The 16,024-nt window shown below is 39.0% G+C and overlaps 1 protein-coding gene across 3 annotated transcripts in view; it reads right to left on the bottom strand.

The window, feature by feature from the left end:
- The window catches only part of LOC121329941 (receptor-type tyrosine-protein phosphatase eta-like), a 61,909-nt gene extending 49,908 nt beyond the window's left edge, over positions 1 to 12,001 (bottom strand). For 2 of the 3 annotated variants that reach the window (XM_041276038.1, XM_041276039.1), the window contains exon 1: positions 11,650 to 12,001. In XM_041276038.1, coding sequence (XP_041131972.1) covers positions 11,650 to 11,724 — 75 coding nt within the window. In that variant the 5' untranslated portion in view covers positions 11,725 to 12,001. The remainder of the gene's footprint in view (positions 1 to 11,649) is intronic. The other variant, XM_041276040.1, reaches the window with a different exon arrangement.
- Between the last annotated feature and the right edge of the window lie 4,023 nt (positions 12,002 to 16,024).

Genomic DNA, 16,024 nt, shown 5'->3' with positions numbered 1-16,024 from the left:
TAAACATTTCAAGAGAACTAGTGCGTAAACAGGTTTAAGTACATGCAAAACTGCAGCCTGTAGCATTGCAGCTTTCTGATCGAAATGTTTCTGCTTAAGCGCTGTGGCTGTAGGTTATATTAAAAATAAAACCATGTATTGCAAAAGGCGGTTCTAGTGTTTGTGTGTGTATTGCTGAGGTAACCAGACAACAAGTAGCTAATGCGCGGCATAATTCAGAATGTGCGTGGCAACACGTGAATTCATTTTTCTTGCTAAATGTTTTTATCTTCATGGCAACGCATGAAGCTCTCCTCACGATATTCAGAGTCGTTCTTTTACTACTTAGTAAGCAGACATGGCTATTTAAATAGCCCCTCCCCTAAATTACTATGAATTGAGTAATCTATTGGGTACGGCCGACTTTTTTTTTTCTAAATCAGAACTGCCTAGCAACGCATTTCCTGAAAAGTACGGCACACACGTTGTGAGGAAAACCGTCATGACTTGAGCAAGTAAACACTGCCATAGTGTCATCCCATTTCAATTTTAGCTTCTACATGGTGCTTTTCTCACTGTAAAAATTATTTAATGGTATTTCACAGTCCAAAAACAGGTATTTCAAGATATTTCAATTAATCATACTATGCATTAAAGCGAAAAAATAATAATTTTGTTGTCACATTCAAAATTGATCATTTTCTCTGGTGTTATTATACGACACATATATTTAAATGCTTACCTGAAAAACCGAAAATGCTAAACTATTTAGTTTTTCATGTCCACCTTTTAAAGACATTCTATTTTCACCATCAGTGAATATCAAACAAAATACAAACCTGAACAGCTGTAAAATGAAATGTCCCCTTCTTGTACTGGAAGAGCGATCTTTAGCAGAAATATTTCCATCTTTGATGCAGCTGGTGTCTTTCTCATTGAAGACATTTGAAAAAAAAACCTGTGTTCAATCACATTGGAAGCAAACTACAACAGCTGCCAGGTTCGTAAATGCAGTCTAACGGATGAGGCATGCGTCGATAAGGCAAATGTTTGCTGTATTTATTTTTAAGTGATAAAAACATGTATATTTACACTATTCTTTCAGAAATGGGACTTTTCACTGGGAGCTACATATTGCAAATGGGAAAATTTCACGGAAATCATGAAATCCATGATAACCTTGAAAAAAATACAGCTTTACTTATACGTTTTTAATTTGGTTATTTATATTTCAAAAGCAGATCATCATAATTCCTGAACAATTCCCATGGCCGTTGTTATTTTATTTGTTAGAAATACTGTTAGAAAACAAGTCCAAAGATGTGGCTTTCACTTTAGTTTAGGTGAGACAACACAGAAAGCCAACCACTGGTCTGGCTAAGAACATCAGAACAAAAGAAAATTTAAGAATGAGAGGAGGCCATTTGGCCCATCTAAGCTTGTCCATTCTTAGTAGTTAATTGATATTAAAACCTAATTGAGTGATTCTGCCTCAACAACATGACCAGGTAACCGATTCCACACTTTCACCACTCTTTGTGGGAAGAAGTGTCTTCTTCCCTCTGTCCTAAGTTTATCTTTGCTCAATTTTCAATTTTGTCCTTGGGCCGAGGTTTCTGCACTGCACTTAAAAGTATTGGTTAAGGTCAACAACTTTTAATACTGTTTTGTGTAAGCAGCTTTGTTGTAGCTGGACATTTCCCCTTTCAATAAGACCTGAAGTAGTCTTTCCAAACAGCAGCAGCTCCAGCTTTCACTTTTGGCTGGCCAACACTGCCATCGAGATACTAATGCGAGAGAGAGAGAGAGAGAAAGAGAGAGAAAGAGAGAGAGAGAGAGAGAGAGAGAGAACTTAAAAGAAGAAATTTCCAATACCAGTATGTGTATACAGAGTGTATGTTTAGATGCTGGCAGTTCTGTTTTTCACCAGTGTTTCCAAACAATATTGTTAGTCCACCTAGACAGAGCATTAAGAAAACTGTTAACATGTTTAACCTGAAACACTTGTAGTGTATATAGTAAATAGATGTAGCTTCAATACCAACCACCCTCAAAGTACAATGATTTATTTCTTCATTTTAACCCAGTTGTATTAATATTCTGGAACTATGGGGCCATTAAATATCAAAGACACACTGTTGGCATTTCCCAGTATTTAACTTGTTCATAAGCTACTTAGATGTCAATCCTATTTGTGTCAATCCCTTTTTAAAGAATGTGCATTCAGTATAATTTAAATATGTGGGGTCCAGTCATTACAGGCCATGTTTATAATACAGTGAAACCTGCCAAGTGTCTGCTTATTCAAGATACCTCTGTCAATAACTACTGGGGGGAGGGATAACATTTCTTCTGGGTTTTACGGACTGGTAAATGTTTTTTTTTTTTTTTTTTTTTTTTTTTACTGTTAGGTGTGCAGATTTCTTCTAGAAGTAAATGACTGTACGATGTGTAAGGCTGAGAAATCTGATACTTATTGGCAGTTTGCCTGTCCCTTTCCTGGAGAGAAACTATTGTATTGTTTTCTTCGAAGATAATTGTCATTGTTATTCTTACCCAATTGGGAAGGGCAGTAGAGGTTCTTCGAACTCTGAAGTCAATTGTGCTTCCACCTCGGTGAAGTACTACGAAAGACACTACTTAGTTATGTAAAACTACATGGAAACAAAAGCTAGGTCACTGTTTCCTCACCGACTGAAATCAAATGAATATATTAAAGACTAATAATAATAATAATAATAATAATAATAATAATAATAATAATAATAATAATAATAATAATAATAATAATAATAATGATGATGTTAACTGATTTTCTTCTAGTTAAGAATTGCTCTCTATACTGTATACTTTTCTGCCTCATCATACAAGTTTAAAGTGTCCCTGTGGTCTCAATAAAGATCTAACTTCAATGTTTAGCTTGTACACCAGAGTGTGCACATTCCCTGTCCCACTGCAACATCCTAGTGCATGTAAGAAGTGCCACCTTTGTTCTGCAGTATGTGATGAATTTCTTAATTCCTCTAGAGGCAGTGTTGCATGGGGACAGTGTTACACTCATGTGAAGTCAAACTCCCTTCTATTCTTAAATGAACTCTGTACGGCAAGTGATGCTGGACAAGAATTTTCATTCACCTTCCAATGTAATCATAAATCATGCTCAACAAAAAATGGATTATGTAATCAGTAGAAATATTATTAGAGGAAATATGTCAATGGCTATACATAATATAAGGTTTATCAAAAAATAGTTGCATAGGATGACAGTGTGGCTTCTGATGTGCTAATTTTGCAGTGAAATGTGATATTATAAAAAGTACTCTGTATTCTACATTAGAACCCCCTGACCACAGATGAAGTATTTATAAACTTGCAGTGTGAGAGTGCTGCACTTCTTTGTTTGTTTGACATGGTTTACTTGTTTATTTTTTTATTATTATCTCAATGTCGCTGGAGCTACCTGCATGTTATAAACAGTCCCTTTACTGTTTCTTTTTTTTGCTATTTTAAAATAACAATTCTTCATGTTTCATCACCAGCAAGGGGTTTCAGATTTAGGGCACTAAATGTAGCTGTAACATGCACATTAAGTAGTGGTCCTAACGTCCACCTTAAATCTAAATGTACTGCCCCATTTACTAACAGAGAACGCATTCATTTATGTGCACACTACTTGGCTAATTTACATACCATACCGTGCACACTACATGTACTGTGAGCGGTAACTTAGTGTGCACGATAATGAGCGATCAGACGCAGCCCTTCGCCGGGGACAGGCAGAGACAACACAAACTAAAAACTGCAAGCAGAGGAGTTAGAAATTTTAGTGGAGGAGGTTGTTTTAAATTATAATACCTTGTTTAGTCCAGTGTTTTATTTAACCACTCTATTATTTGTACCAATGTAATGAACTATAAAATAAAATCTAAGAAATTATAACATTCATTCACACTTAATATATATAACCTGTTATTTACAGGTAATTTTCACAGCTCTATATGAAGATGTCAGAGAGATTTCAGTCCAGAGAAATAGGTTTAAATAGTGTGCCTATCAGTGGTTAAAGCCTGTTTCCAAACAAACTAAGTATCACTCACGTTAAGGTGCACACTTAGATTATCGCCCTTTAGTAAATACGATGTGAATAAAGATCATCTTATCATTCAGAGCGGGCTGCGTCATTTAAATATATTATCATGCATTACCATACAAATCAAATATTCATTGTGATTACCATAGTGTGGCACAATAAAATCAGTGTGCATCATAATATGCCACTATTTTGCATGATAATGAATACAATTGCAATAGTAAATACAGAAATCATGAACATGCAAACTAATTACAATTATGGTGCACCATAATGTTTAGTGCCCTTTCATAAAATGAGGCCCTTAGAATGACCTATATCTGCCCCCCCACCCCCACCCCACACCCCATCCCCCATCCCCCATCAGTGTATATCCCCATAGGGGGTAGTCATTACACTATTCACAATGATCAATTACCATTAATAGAAAGATTTGAAAAAGCAGTAACACTCCCTGGAAACTGAGAAGCAACTTTAGAGAACAAGAGTTTCATTCAAATTCTTTAGCGAAGAAGCACTCGCTCCTTCCCAGGAACCACTTACTTTCTTCTGTACCACTGCTGGTCATGTCATTTCATTTGCTTGTTCTTTTTTTCTATTAAAAAAATAACAATTAACTTCAAATTTCCTGGAAAATGAAAAAAATAGCATTCAAATATATGTAATCTCATTGAAATAAATCCCAAATAATAACGTGTTCATATGCAGTAGATGTGTTGATTTCTGTATCCTAGACTACTCTTTTGGCACATGTACAATACTCTAGTGGTCATAAACAAAGTCAATCAAATCCTTCTCCTTGATTAATAAACATGGACCAGTTTGGACCACTTACATCTAGTTCTTTCCTGGTGGTGACATAGACACATTTCCAAAGGTAATTCACAACAGTCCATGCACAGAACAGTGTTGTACAGTTCTACACATGTTTAGCTGCACTGTAGGTTCCCTATATTAAATGATATATCATTTATCAATAGCTAGAAAATGTAGATACATGTATAGAATGCTAATATGTGGTAAAAGACTTGAATGAAATATATCAACATTCAATGTTATTGATCGAGCAGCCATAGCTATTAAACACCCATAGTGCTACATTTAGAAAAAGACTTTTAGCTGAAAGGTTACTGAATTTATTAATTTGTTTTTTGGTATTTCTAAATGTTATTGACAGGTCAACTTAAAAAAAAAAACTAAATAAATAATTTAATCTGTTTATATAGACCCTGTTGGTGTTTAAACATCTACAATGCTTTGTCATATAAGTGGGGATGTGACTTATTATACAAGAAAATAATAGTACTGTACTATGTAGTTCAAAGGACTGTTTAATGTTTCGAGAAATTATTAAATGTATCACTGAACAACAATTCATCTTGGTATCTGCTAAAGCCAAGTTTTTAAAAAAAGAAAAGCGAAACCTTCAGAACATTTCTGATAAGTCATTATTTTACACACACCACTGTCAGAGACCTCATAACTAGGTGGTTTTCTGTATTTATTTTTTTAACAGCAGTATCTCATTTGCAAGGAGGTGGCAGTCCCATTTACATGAAAAACAAGAACACATAAGCTGCAATAAAAGTAAGAATAAATATTAACCCTCGGCTTAAACTGTAATTACAGCAGTGCAATCCTAACATAGCCACTTTTAAACAAAACTGCTCATTTTATGAAGCGTTTCTATTATTTTTTGTTATCGGTAAAACAAAAGCTAGAATAAGTATACTACAAAAATAAACAAAACAAAAATTACACCAGAACAGGCCAAAATCTAAATCCACAAGAAAACTATCTGCAACGTTCCACTACACAGCTGTACTTTTTAAAATCTTTTTTTTTTTTTTTTATACAAGGACAATGCTAATGTTAACAAAAATGTAAGGGTCAATTGCAATGTACTTTTGAATTTAGTATAGAGCTGGCTGGGGGACTAAGCAGCATACTAGGCAGTATAGTACTATCTGAGGATCACCTCCAGTTAATCCCAAACTCGGTACTATCTAAATACCTATGCAATGCAAAAGTGCATGGTGCAGACTGCAGGGCAGCTAATCCTGAACTACAGCCCAGACCTCCGGGTTAAACCGATCATTCCCTTCCTGTTGAGAAAGTGTCAGTGAGGGAGTGAGGGACGGGGGCAGAATTCATTATTCCATGTTTTAATCTGTAGCTATTATCAGTGTTGTCCTGACCATATTTATTGTATTTTAATAAACCTCAGCAAATCTAAATTGTGTACTAATACAAAATAGTGTCAAATAGTGAAGAATTGAATACATTCATTCTAAAATGAAAATTAGAAAAAAGTATATAGATGACATCTGTTGTAATTAATACGCTGAATTCTTACTAATAATTAATTAAAATAAATTAATTACAAATTGTGCAAAATTGCCCACTCCAACTGATTATATTACACCAGTGGGTCACAGCAAATGCAGTTGCAAATAACCCCTTGAATTACACTATATACATAACAAGTTTTCTTTACAGTTATACAAAATATATATACTGTAAAGACCTTGCAAGAAATTACATGTAATTGATCATTTACACCTTGGCAATAGTGAGATAGATAACAAGGTGCCGATAACTCCAGCAAGCTCTTTAATCCAGCAGTATTGAAGCACTGAAGTTGCTCAGTGCATTAATGGAATTCACAACATAGGGGATCAAATATTACCTAGGTGTATCACAAAGCAATACATGTTGATTCCTGATTAATTTCGTAAAATTTGAGTTTGAATTTCATAATGACGACTAAATGTGTTCTAAATTACACAATGGAGCAAAAAATTTATTTTGTTGAATGTTTCTAGGATTACACTCAGCTGTGGATGACACCCACAAGGACTCCATCTCCATACAACTATTTCTGGAGTGGTGATTATAGTATTGTGTAATTCTTATGAGTAATTACTGGAATGAAGTAATGAGTAAAATTAAATCTCATCAGTTCATGTGGAATGAAATATTTCACATACATCAATAAAGGTTTCAGCAATATTTACAATTTAATGTATTCATTGAATTGAAGATACAATTACAAAATAATAATATTTCACTCATTTACTTTTTATAGATAGTTATATTCATTGCATCTAATTGAGTAACCAGTAGAACTGAACTAAAGTCTAAAGAGTTGCTGGAGTAACTTTATATCAGTTCAACACAACTCTGTAGGGGGTAGATGGCTGGTACATTGTGCTCATTGCAATTAAGATCCTCTTAAAATACCCACCTGTAGACTGTCTGCAGAAGTTCAGTTCATTGTAACCGGCACTATTATTAGCCTTGTCCTCCATACTAACAACTAGATAAACTCCGGTTAGTACAAGACTGTGAGTTCATTGCAATTGACCCTAAATGACTAACTCAGGCACAAACATTTTCTCGACAGGAAACAGAAAAGCACAAACTGTAATGTTCTCTTAAGCCTGAAAAATCCTGATCTCTGGGACCATGCCATGCAACTAAAGAAAGGCTCTGGAGAATTTGGGATATAAGAAGATATTTAGCTATTTTTCTGGGCATGCATGCACGGTGACATGTCCATATAGTAATTATATAATCTCTGTAAAAGATTTTATATTCTTTGCCATCTGGTCCAGTAACAATAACAAGAATCCATTAAGAATACATTACATGCTCAGGTTGACAAAAAAGCATACTATCATCACCCACCAAGGAATATGCAGTACAGGACAGGTTTTCTGTTGTTTAAATGGTGCATGGGAAGGGGCATGCCTTTGCTTTAAAACAGTGGACTGATTAGCCACAGAGTTTTTAAAGCCAAGCAAATATAGCCCAGGGCATTCACACAGTGCAAAACCAGGTAGCAGAATTAAAAGAGAAGCCATTCACACAGTGCAAAACCAGACAGCAGAATTAAAAGAATACCCATTTACGCAGTGCAAAACCAGACAGCAGAATTAAAAGGCTCCCTCGTTGTCAAGTTGAGACGTACGCAGGCTGTGTTGGCCTTCACCACGTGTGTAGGTCTTACAATCAAACAGACAGTGTGCTCTCCCCCATCTCTACTGTAATATTTTACTGTTTTTGTATTACTGTATTGCGAAAGTCAATTGCCCGCCACCGCTTCGTCCCTGTCCCCCTGTTGTACGATAAGTGTTGCTCAGGTGTGTGACCACGCGGTCAGAGTAGGCAGCGTGCATAGCAGCCCCGGTGTTTTTTTAATACAGCGATGCGTAAGACTCAGCCCTTGCTACTTCGGTACCATGGTGTTGACGGTACTTATTGACTCGCTGTACCGATACAGGCTAGCGCGTCGGTGCTGCATGGTACTCGGTGCACGCAGAGCACGTGGTACTTGGTGCAAGCGGTAGCCCGGTGCTTGGTGCACGCGGTGCTCGGTGCAAGTGGTGCACCCGGTGCTTGGTGCACGTGGTGCACATTATACCCAGTGCTGCATGGTACACGTGGCCCTCGGTGCACTAGGTGTACACAGTATCTATTGCCCTATGCTTAGTGCACGCGGTGCGTACGGGGCTTGGTGCACACAGTGCTCATTCACATGGTGCACACAGTGCTCGGTGCATTCGGTACTATGACGAGCAGGGCTGGCTTCCATGCCTGTGAGGCCTGTGGGCCTAATATCCCACAGGAGGACAGGCACAGCATGTGTGCGCTGTGCTTAGGCCCCAAGCACGCCTCCTCAGCCCTGCAAGTGCTCCCCAATCACCAGGAGAGAGTCGCATGGGGGGACGTTCCTCAGTGTTCCACCCCCAGCCACACCTCCTGACACCGTCACAGAGCCCCTTCAGGGAGATTCCCTGTGTGCAGGCGTCTGTGTCTACCCACAGCCGCTCCCCGTCGCCTACACAGAGACGTCTTGCCATACCAATCTTGAGAAGCGAAAAGAGAGTGAGGGTCCCCTGCATGACGGTTATGTACCCTCGGTAGGCGGGACAAAGGGGGTCACTGAGGAGAGGGTGAAGAAATCCCGGCAGGCACGGGATATTATGGACATGAAAGCTCAGATCAGCCAGATCATGGAGCTTTTTAAGAGAAAACAGGCCCCAATGGTACCGGCCGTGGGCCCCCACGTGGCGCCCCCCTCACTCCCTGTGCCAATCACATTTGCTTTACTGCCCCCTGACCTCTCAGTGGGAGAGCAGGGCGAGCGGATCGACCAGGCGCTTTGCTCAGACGAGGATGCACTCTCTATCGCCGCTTCGTGGGGGGAATCCACTTTCCATCCGGATATGGAAGTCGAGGCAGAGCCTGAACTCCCTGCTGAAACAGCCCCTAGTCCCGAGGTGGTGGCGCGCATTTGGGAACGGTTCGGGAAGGCGCAGGTCGATCTCTTCGATTCGGCGGAGTGAACACACTGCCCCCTGTGGTACTCCCTCCACCTCTGTGGCTGTCCACTTGCCTTCAACGCCCTAGCCCATGTATGGCCCAGACCGCTCATTTACGCGTTCCTGCCTCTGCCATTGCTCCTGGCCTTTCTCGAAAAGGTCTGGTCAGAGAAGGCATCAGTTCTCCTAGTGGCCCACAGGTGGCTCAGGAGAATCTGATTCTCAACCCTGTGCCAGCTATTGAACAGCCTGCCCTGGGAGATCCTGCTTCGCCAAGATCTCCTCAGCCAGATGAGAAGCACACTTTGGCACCCGGAGCCGGTCAGGCTCCAGTTATGGTTCTGGACCCTCTAACGGACACTGGTCAGCCGTTTGAGGCTATATACTCCATTGAGTTGAAGCACCTGTCCATGAAGACAGTCTTCCTCTTGGCTATCACCTCCTGCATGCGTATTTAGGATGATGGTAGCAGAGTGTCACTGCGTGCAAACCCTGCTTTTCTCCCCAAGGTGGTTACACCCTTCCACATGAATCAGTCTGTGGAACTGGAGTCCTTTCATCCTCCACCGTTTGCGCATTGAGATGTTATGTGGATAGGGCGAGAACGCTGCGTCAGTCTTATCAGCTCTTCATCTGCCATGGAACACAGACCCTGGGACAGCCCCTTTTGAAGCAGCGACTGCTGCATTGGATTGCAGACACAGTCTCGACTGTGTATGATGGTGCTGACTTACCCCCGCCTGGGCGGGTAGCCGCACATTCCATAAGAGGCTGACTTACCCCCGCCTGGGCGGGTAGCCGCACATTCCATAAGAGGTGTGGCTATGTCATGGGCCTTCTTCCGAGGTGCCTCCATGGCTTAGATTTGTGATGAGGCTAGCTGGGCTACCCGCATACTTTTTCCAGGTTATATCGCCTAAATGTGATAGATCCCTAACTGCCCTCTGTTAGCACTAGGGTCCTTGAGGTTGCATGCTCGCAGAGCTGAACTTGGTCAGGCAGGGCTAGGCGTCCCTCATATGCTGCCTTTCTTTTCTCTCTCACGATGGCTCTTGTACACGTTTTCCCATAACGATGTTTTGGTGGCCATCTTCGAATTGAAAGGAAACGTTAGTTTACCTACCGTAAACCTGGTTTCCTGAAAGAGAAGATGGCCACCAACCGCGACATCACGATTTTGGCGTGAAAAGAGAGTGAGGCTCCCCTGCGTGGCGGTTATGTGCCCTCGGTAGGCGGGACCGAGGGGGTCACCAAGAGGAGGGGGCCTATCAGGAGCTTTGATAGAAAGAGCTCAGTGACACCTACCAATAGGCAGGCGTATATCCCATAATGATGTTTTGGTGGCCATCTTCTTTCACAGAACCAGGTTTACAGTAGGTAAACTAACGTTGTGTCATACAACCTGTTTCCACCCAGCTTAGTATCTGGGGGGAAAAAGCACATGTTTAGAAGGTTTGTGTAAGAATGTTGCTTCATTGATACTCTATGTTCACATAAAAAATACGGTAGCACAATATAGCATACATAACACTACTGCTTCAGATTATTGAATAACTCCTGATAAAGCCAAGCTTAGTTAGAAGTTATATTAAAAGGGTTTGACAGTAAATTGCTAAATGTTTTAACAAAAAACTAAATAGCAGCTTCTACTTAAACTTGAATAACATATTCCATTTTTTGTAAAAAAAAAACAAAAACAAAAAAAGCTGATGGACTAGCATTGTACATTTGCTCATGTGTCTCCATAAAACAAGGTTGATGCTCTTGTGTGTAACTGCACTGCCAAGTTGAAAGCCCCGTCATGGATGCAGTATAATCGGCAAACAGCATTCTTCCTGGTCTGTTGGGTTATTGCTGTAAAGTGTTGTAATCACCATGTGTGTGACGCTTGTTCAAACGTTAAGACTTGGGTTCAGAATATTTTTTTTTTTTTTTTTACTGAACCACACAAGCAGGCGTGCAATACATACGTGAACTAACCAGATGCAGAAGCTTCTGCTACCTATGCATATAATAACTTGAAACATATAAATACATTGAACAAAAGAGTTACTATCTGCTTTCCTCGTCGACTTCTCAATAACATGATATATTGATTTTAACAACACAAAAACCCCGCAAACGAACAGAATACAAAGACACAGGTGAACACAGGTTTACTGTCCATTAACCAAGGACAGAACGTTTTCTCAGCAGCAGGTGCATTTTGCCAAATGTCAGCAGAAAGAGTCGTGGCGGAAGCAAATATCTTACCTGTAAGAGACAACACACGAGACAGACCAGTAATATCTTTGGTTCGGTTTTTCCACGAAAGGTTAGGTGTCCCATGGTTATAAATTTGTTGAAACAAAACGGCAAAAAGTTAACTTTTTGGTTTCTTTATGTTTCTTGAATCATATCAGCTGAGGAATGTTTTACTTTTTGTCTTAAGAAAAAATAAAATAGCCTACTATAAACTTAAAAACAAACAAACAGCAAAGGATCTCTGTGGGGCTTACGATCTCTCCAATATAGCTCCTCTGTATGTTTTCGGTAGAACCTTTTGAGTTTGAGGAAGAAACTTAAGTTTTGAATCGGGGTGGAGCAATGACAGTGCCTCAGTGTCATGTACTTACACTTTCACGAACGTGAGCTCCCGCCTCCTTCCATTTTTTAAATAATCACAGTTATTTTCGGTATTCCTTTATATCATAGATAAACCAGGTTTTTAGTCTCAATTCTGAAAAACTTGAGCTGTTATCGTCCCCCTTGTATAAGGAATTTGCCTTCCCGCATTCCTCTCCCCCCTTGCCAAAATCTCGAAGGAAGTTGGGTCACTTTAAAATTTGTGAACCATCCCACATTCTTTCAATAACTTCACTAGACCAATACGACTTGAACCAAAGACATCCTTTTTGTACCCCCTGAAGTCAGTTGCTTTAAACACTTTTTTTGCCTAAACGTATCGTTTTGTTTGTAATACGTTTTCGAACGAGTATGCAACACACTCAATTTATACACGTTTAGCAATGCTTCTACCCAGTCATTTTATCTTGTGTATGTATAAACTTCTATGTTGACCCAATACAACTTCAACATTGTTTTGTTTTTAGATACAGTGCAAATCTTTACATTATTTTTATAACCGGCATGGGGTGATTGTTATTAGTAGGCTTTAAGTATAATATAACTTTAGAGGAACCGCACATACAAACAGTACAAATGTATTAACACTGTCAAAAATAGAGCCTGACGCAGTGAGTACAAAAAAAGAAAGAAAAATGCCAAAACGTAAATGTATTTTTAATGATTTATTATTATTATTATTATTATTATTATTATTATTATTATTTATTATTATTATTATTATTATTATTATTATTATTATTATAATAATAATAATAATAATAATAATAATAATAATAATAATAATAATAATAATAAAAGTAGCAATAGGTATATAACACAATGTGTCTACAGAAACTAATTAGATACACATTCTACCCTCTGGAGTGTACTGAAATTATCTAGCTGCTTAAGAGTAAAAAAAGGAAAAAAGCAATAATAAGAGTGAGAAGATTTAATTAACCACTAAAGCCTATGTTTAAATGATTTAATTAGTCTTATTCATCAATTAACAATGTGCCCCGGTTTTGAGTTTTGAAAATCTGTCCACCCTAGTCAAAGTGACACTTAGAATTATTTACTAACACAGCAGCTGTAGATTGTTTGGAAAATACATTAAATAAATGTTTTGTGTTTTATGTTTAGAAACTACAATAATAAACATAAACAGGCAAAATGATCCTCTGTTTTGTCTTTCTTTCTGATGTACACTAACTTTTGTGACAGCATGTCGACAAAATAACTGTGTCTACTTCTTCAATGGCAAGATTGGGATATTATATTTATAAAGTAAAGGAAAGAAAATGTATCAGTGTTCAAACAGCAATAGAACCCTTATAAGGGTAAGGCATATCTGGTAAGGCCCTTCTCGTTCTGTTAAATAACGCTGACACCCTCTTCTTCAGGTTCTATTGCTTAATTTTCAACTTGCTCGCTCAAGATTACATGGATCGAAGTATGCCAAGTTGGCCGTCATCTTGTTCATTTTGGGTGAGTGAACCTCAAAGCTAAGCTGTTCTGGTAACAAGAGACACACACAAAGATAACAACAAAACAAAGATCACGCTAACAGTGTTATTATTTTTCTTTTTTACTTTATTGTGCCATATGAATATGATGAAATTTCTAATTACACATATTTCATATTTTCATTTATGCGTGAATTACTTTATTTTTCATGTTGCATGTCCCATAAACTGGGATATAAAACTTAAATGAGGGGGTATTTTCAACACAATAAGAGAAATTGGTAAATACAGGCCAAAGGCACTGGTTACACTCAGATGCCTCGTTTCCACTGCCTAGTTGAGCTGGATGGTCTGTTTCCACGGACTCTCATAACTACACCTCAGTACAGTTTCGTTTCTCTTACCCAAACTCATTTCACTTGTTACTTCCAGACAGAGGCCTCTAGAAGGGAAAAGGATGAGATTCTAAAACTACATTTCTGATTTCCTGTGACAATGGCAATAGCAACTGTTTTCGCACTATTCAAACATATCCTTGCTTGAATAATGCAAAAACAAAATAAAGACTATCTAGCGGAATAGGTTGCCACACCTTAATGACACAAAAGTTCTCCCATGCTGTAGAAGTATGTTACTATAAATAAAGTGGAAAGCATGGATAAAAAAGAATGTTTGACTAAGTTACAGTAAGGTGGAGTAATACTTTTCATCATATGCCTGGAAATTTCTTAGTTTTTGGGATCATTTCATTTTTCATGACTGTAAAAATAAGCAAAAATAACAGGGGTCCTACAGATGGCCGTCATACTTTTGTAATAGTATTCCAAATTTTAATATTCTTATGTATAAAGGGGGTCCCCATGTAACATTACTGCCCTTTAATGGGACTGTCAATGGGAAAACAGAAAAATCTCCCAAAGAACAATTGGTTTACAGGAACCTAACAAGCCAAGTCAATTCCAGGCTTTGAATTTATGACCAAACATATTAAAAGTAAAGCACCTATAGTACAAAAGAGAAAGAAGAAAGAGATACTCTTTTTGCATTTAAACTCATTTCTGAATAAATACATTAGTAAATTATTGGGTTATGTAATGTTCAAAACGTCCCCTGTTTTATTGAGCTATGTGTATAGCTCAATAAAACCCATGGGGTTCAGTCTCAAAATAATAGCGACAGTAAATACAATCACACAACACAGACACGGTCACAAGTCCAAAGTGAGTGCTTTTTAAATGAGTGGTGAAATACATTTATTAGTGAACAGTAATGCAGGGTTGTCCAGGTTGGTGCTGGCCTTTTGCGACAGCTCCTGGTACGTCTTAGCCGTCTAACAAGAACAAACGTTTACAATTAGTACCACAAAACAATCAAACACTAAACACTCATGGTATATCACAGTCCTTCAGCACTTCCTCTGTAACCATAACAAATAAACAGTTCTCTCGGCCTCATCCCCCTTTATACCTTCAGCCACGCCTCCTTGGTTACAAGATGAACTGTCATCCAGTTCAGGGCTCCCGAGTGGTGCATCCAGTAAAGGCTGTCTGCATGGAGTAAAGGATTTGCCCTATAGCCTGGAGATCACAGGTTCAAATCCAGGGGGCAGCACACAATTGGTCAAGCGCTGCCCAGGTAGGGAGAGCTTAGGTCGACAGGGCAATCCATGGTTCACCACGCACCAGCGACCCCTGTGGCTGGCAGGGCGCCTGCGGGTCTGCAGTGGAGCCATTCAGATCTGTGTGGTCCTCCGGCACTATAGGTCTGATGGTTTCCCTATGGATCCTCAGTGTGTAGTTTCGTAGGATGTGTGTTTCAGCCTCCGTCTCCTTTGTCGCCGGGGGGCTGCAGCAATGAAAAAAAGGGTTAATTTCTCTACCGTTAATAAGCTTCAGAATCCATTTTTGCTGTTCACATATCATTATTCAATTATGCCACATTTCCATCTGTCACTGTGATTGACTTGAAATCTGTATGAAATCAGGCTTGTTCATTTCCATCAGCAGCAGATCGAGATCAAAAATATTTAGTTAGGATTGCCGGTTGGCAGAACTCTCAACAACTCTCCCATTGACGATGGAAGTTACCTAATGACCATCCAATGTGAAGGACACCAGCGACATGTTTATGAATGTATTCATAAACAGCAAATGTACAAAAACAGCCAGGTATATTTGCCATAGTATGTACACTCCCCTCTTTCCCATTGTATCATTTACACTACCAAATTATCAATTCAGGTTTTAATTGTATGGTTTTGGGGGGTGGGGGTGGGGGATCAAGAACAGGCACCTTTTAACAGAACACACACTGTACAGTACAAATCTATAGAAAGAGTGAAAAAAGAAACTGCTCAGAATAGGCTCACAGGAAATGAAAGGATACAAAGCATGGCTCTCTATGCAGCAGATTATGCAGAGCTAAATAATGCAGTACAAGGGTGACGTGTCAAAATCTTCACACTCAGAGTATAGACTGGAGTGAGATATAGAGTCTGCTGTGATCTGGATGTATTCTGAGTCGTGTGTCCCCGTCCCCCCGTCCCCCCCGAATGA

This window comes from Polyodon spathula, chromosome 17 (genome assembly GCF_017654505.1).
Source record: "Polyodon spathula isolate WHYD16114869_AA chromosome 17, ASM1765450v1, whole genome shotgun sequence".
Lineage (NCBI taxonomy): Eukaryota > Metazoa > Chordata > Actinopteri > Acipenseriformes > Polyodontidae > Polyodon > Polyodon spathula.
Note: the sequence above shows the minus strand (reverse complement) of the source record. Positions and strands in the feature narration are given on the sequence as shown.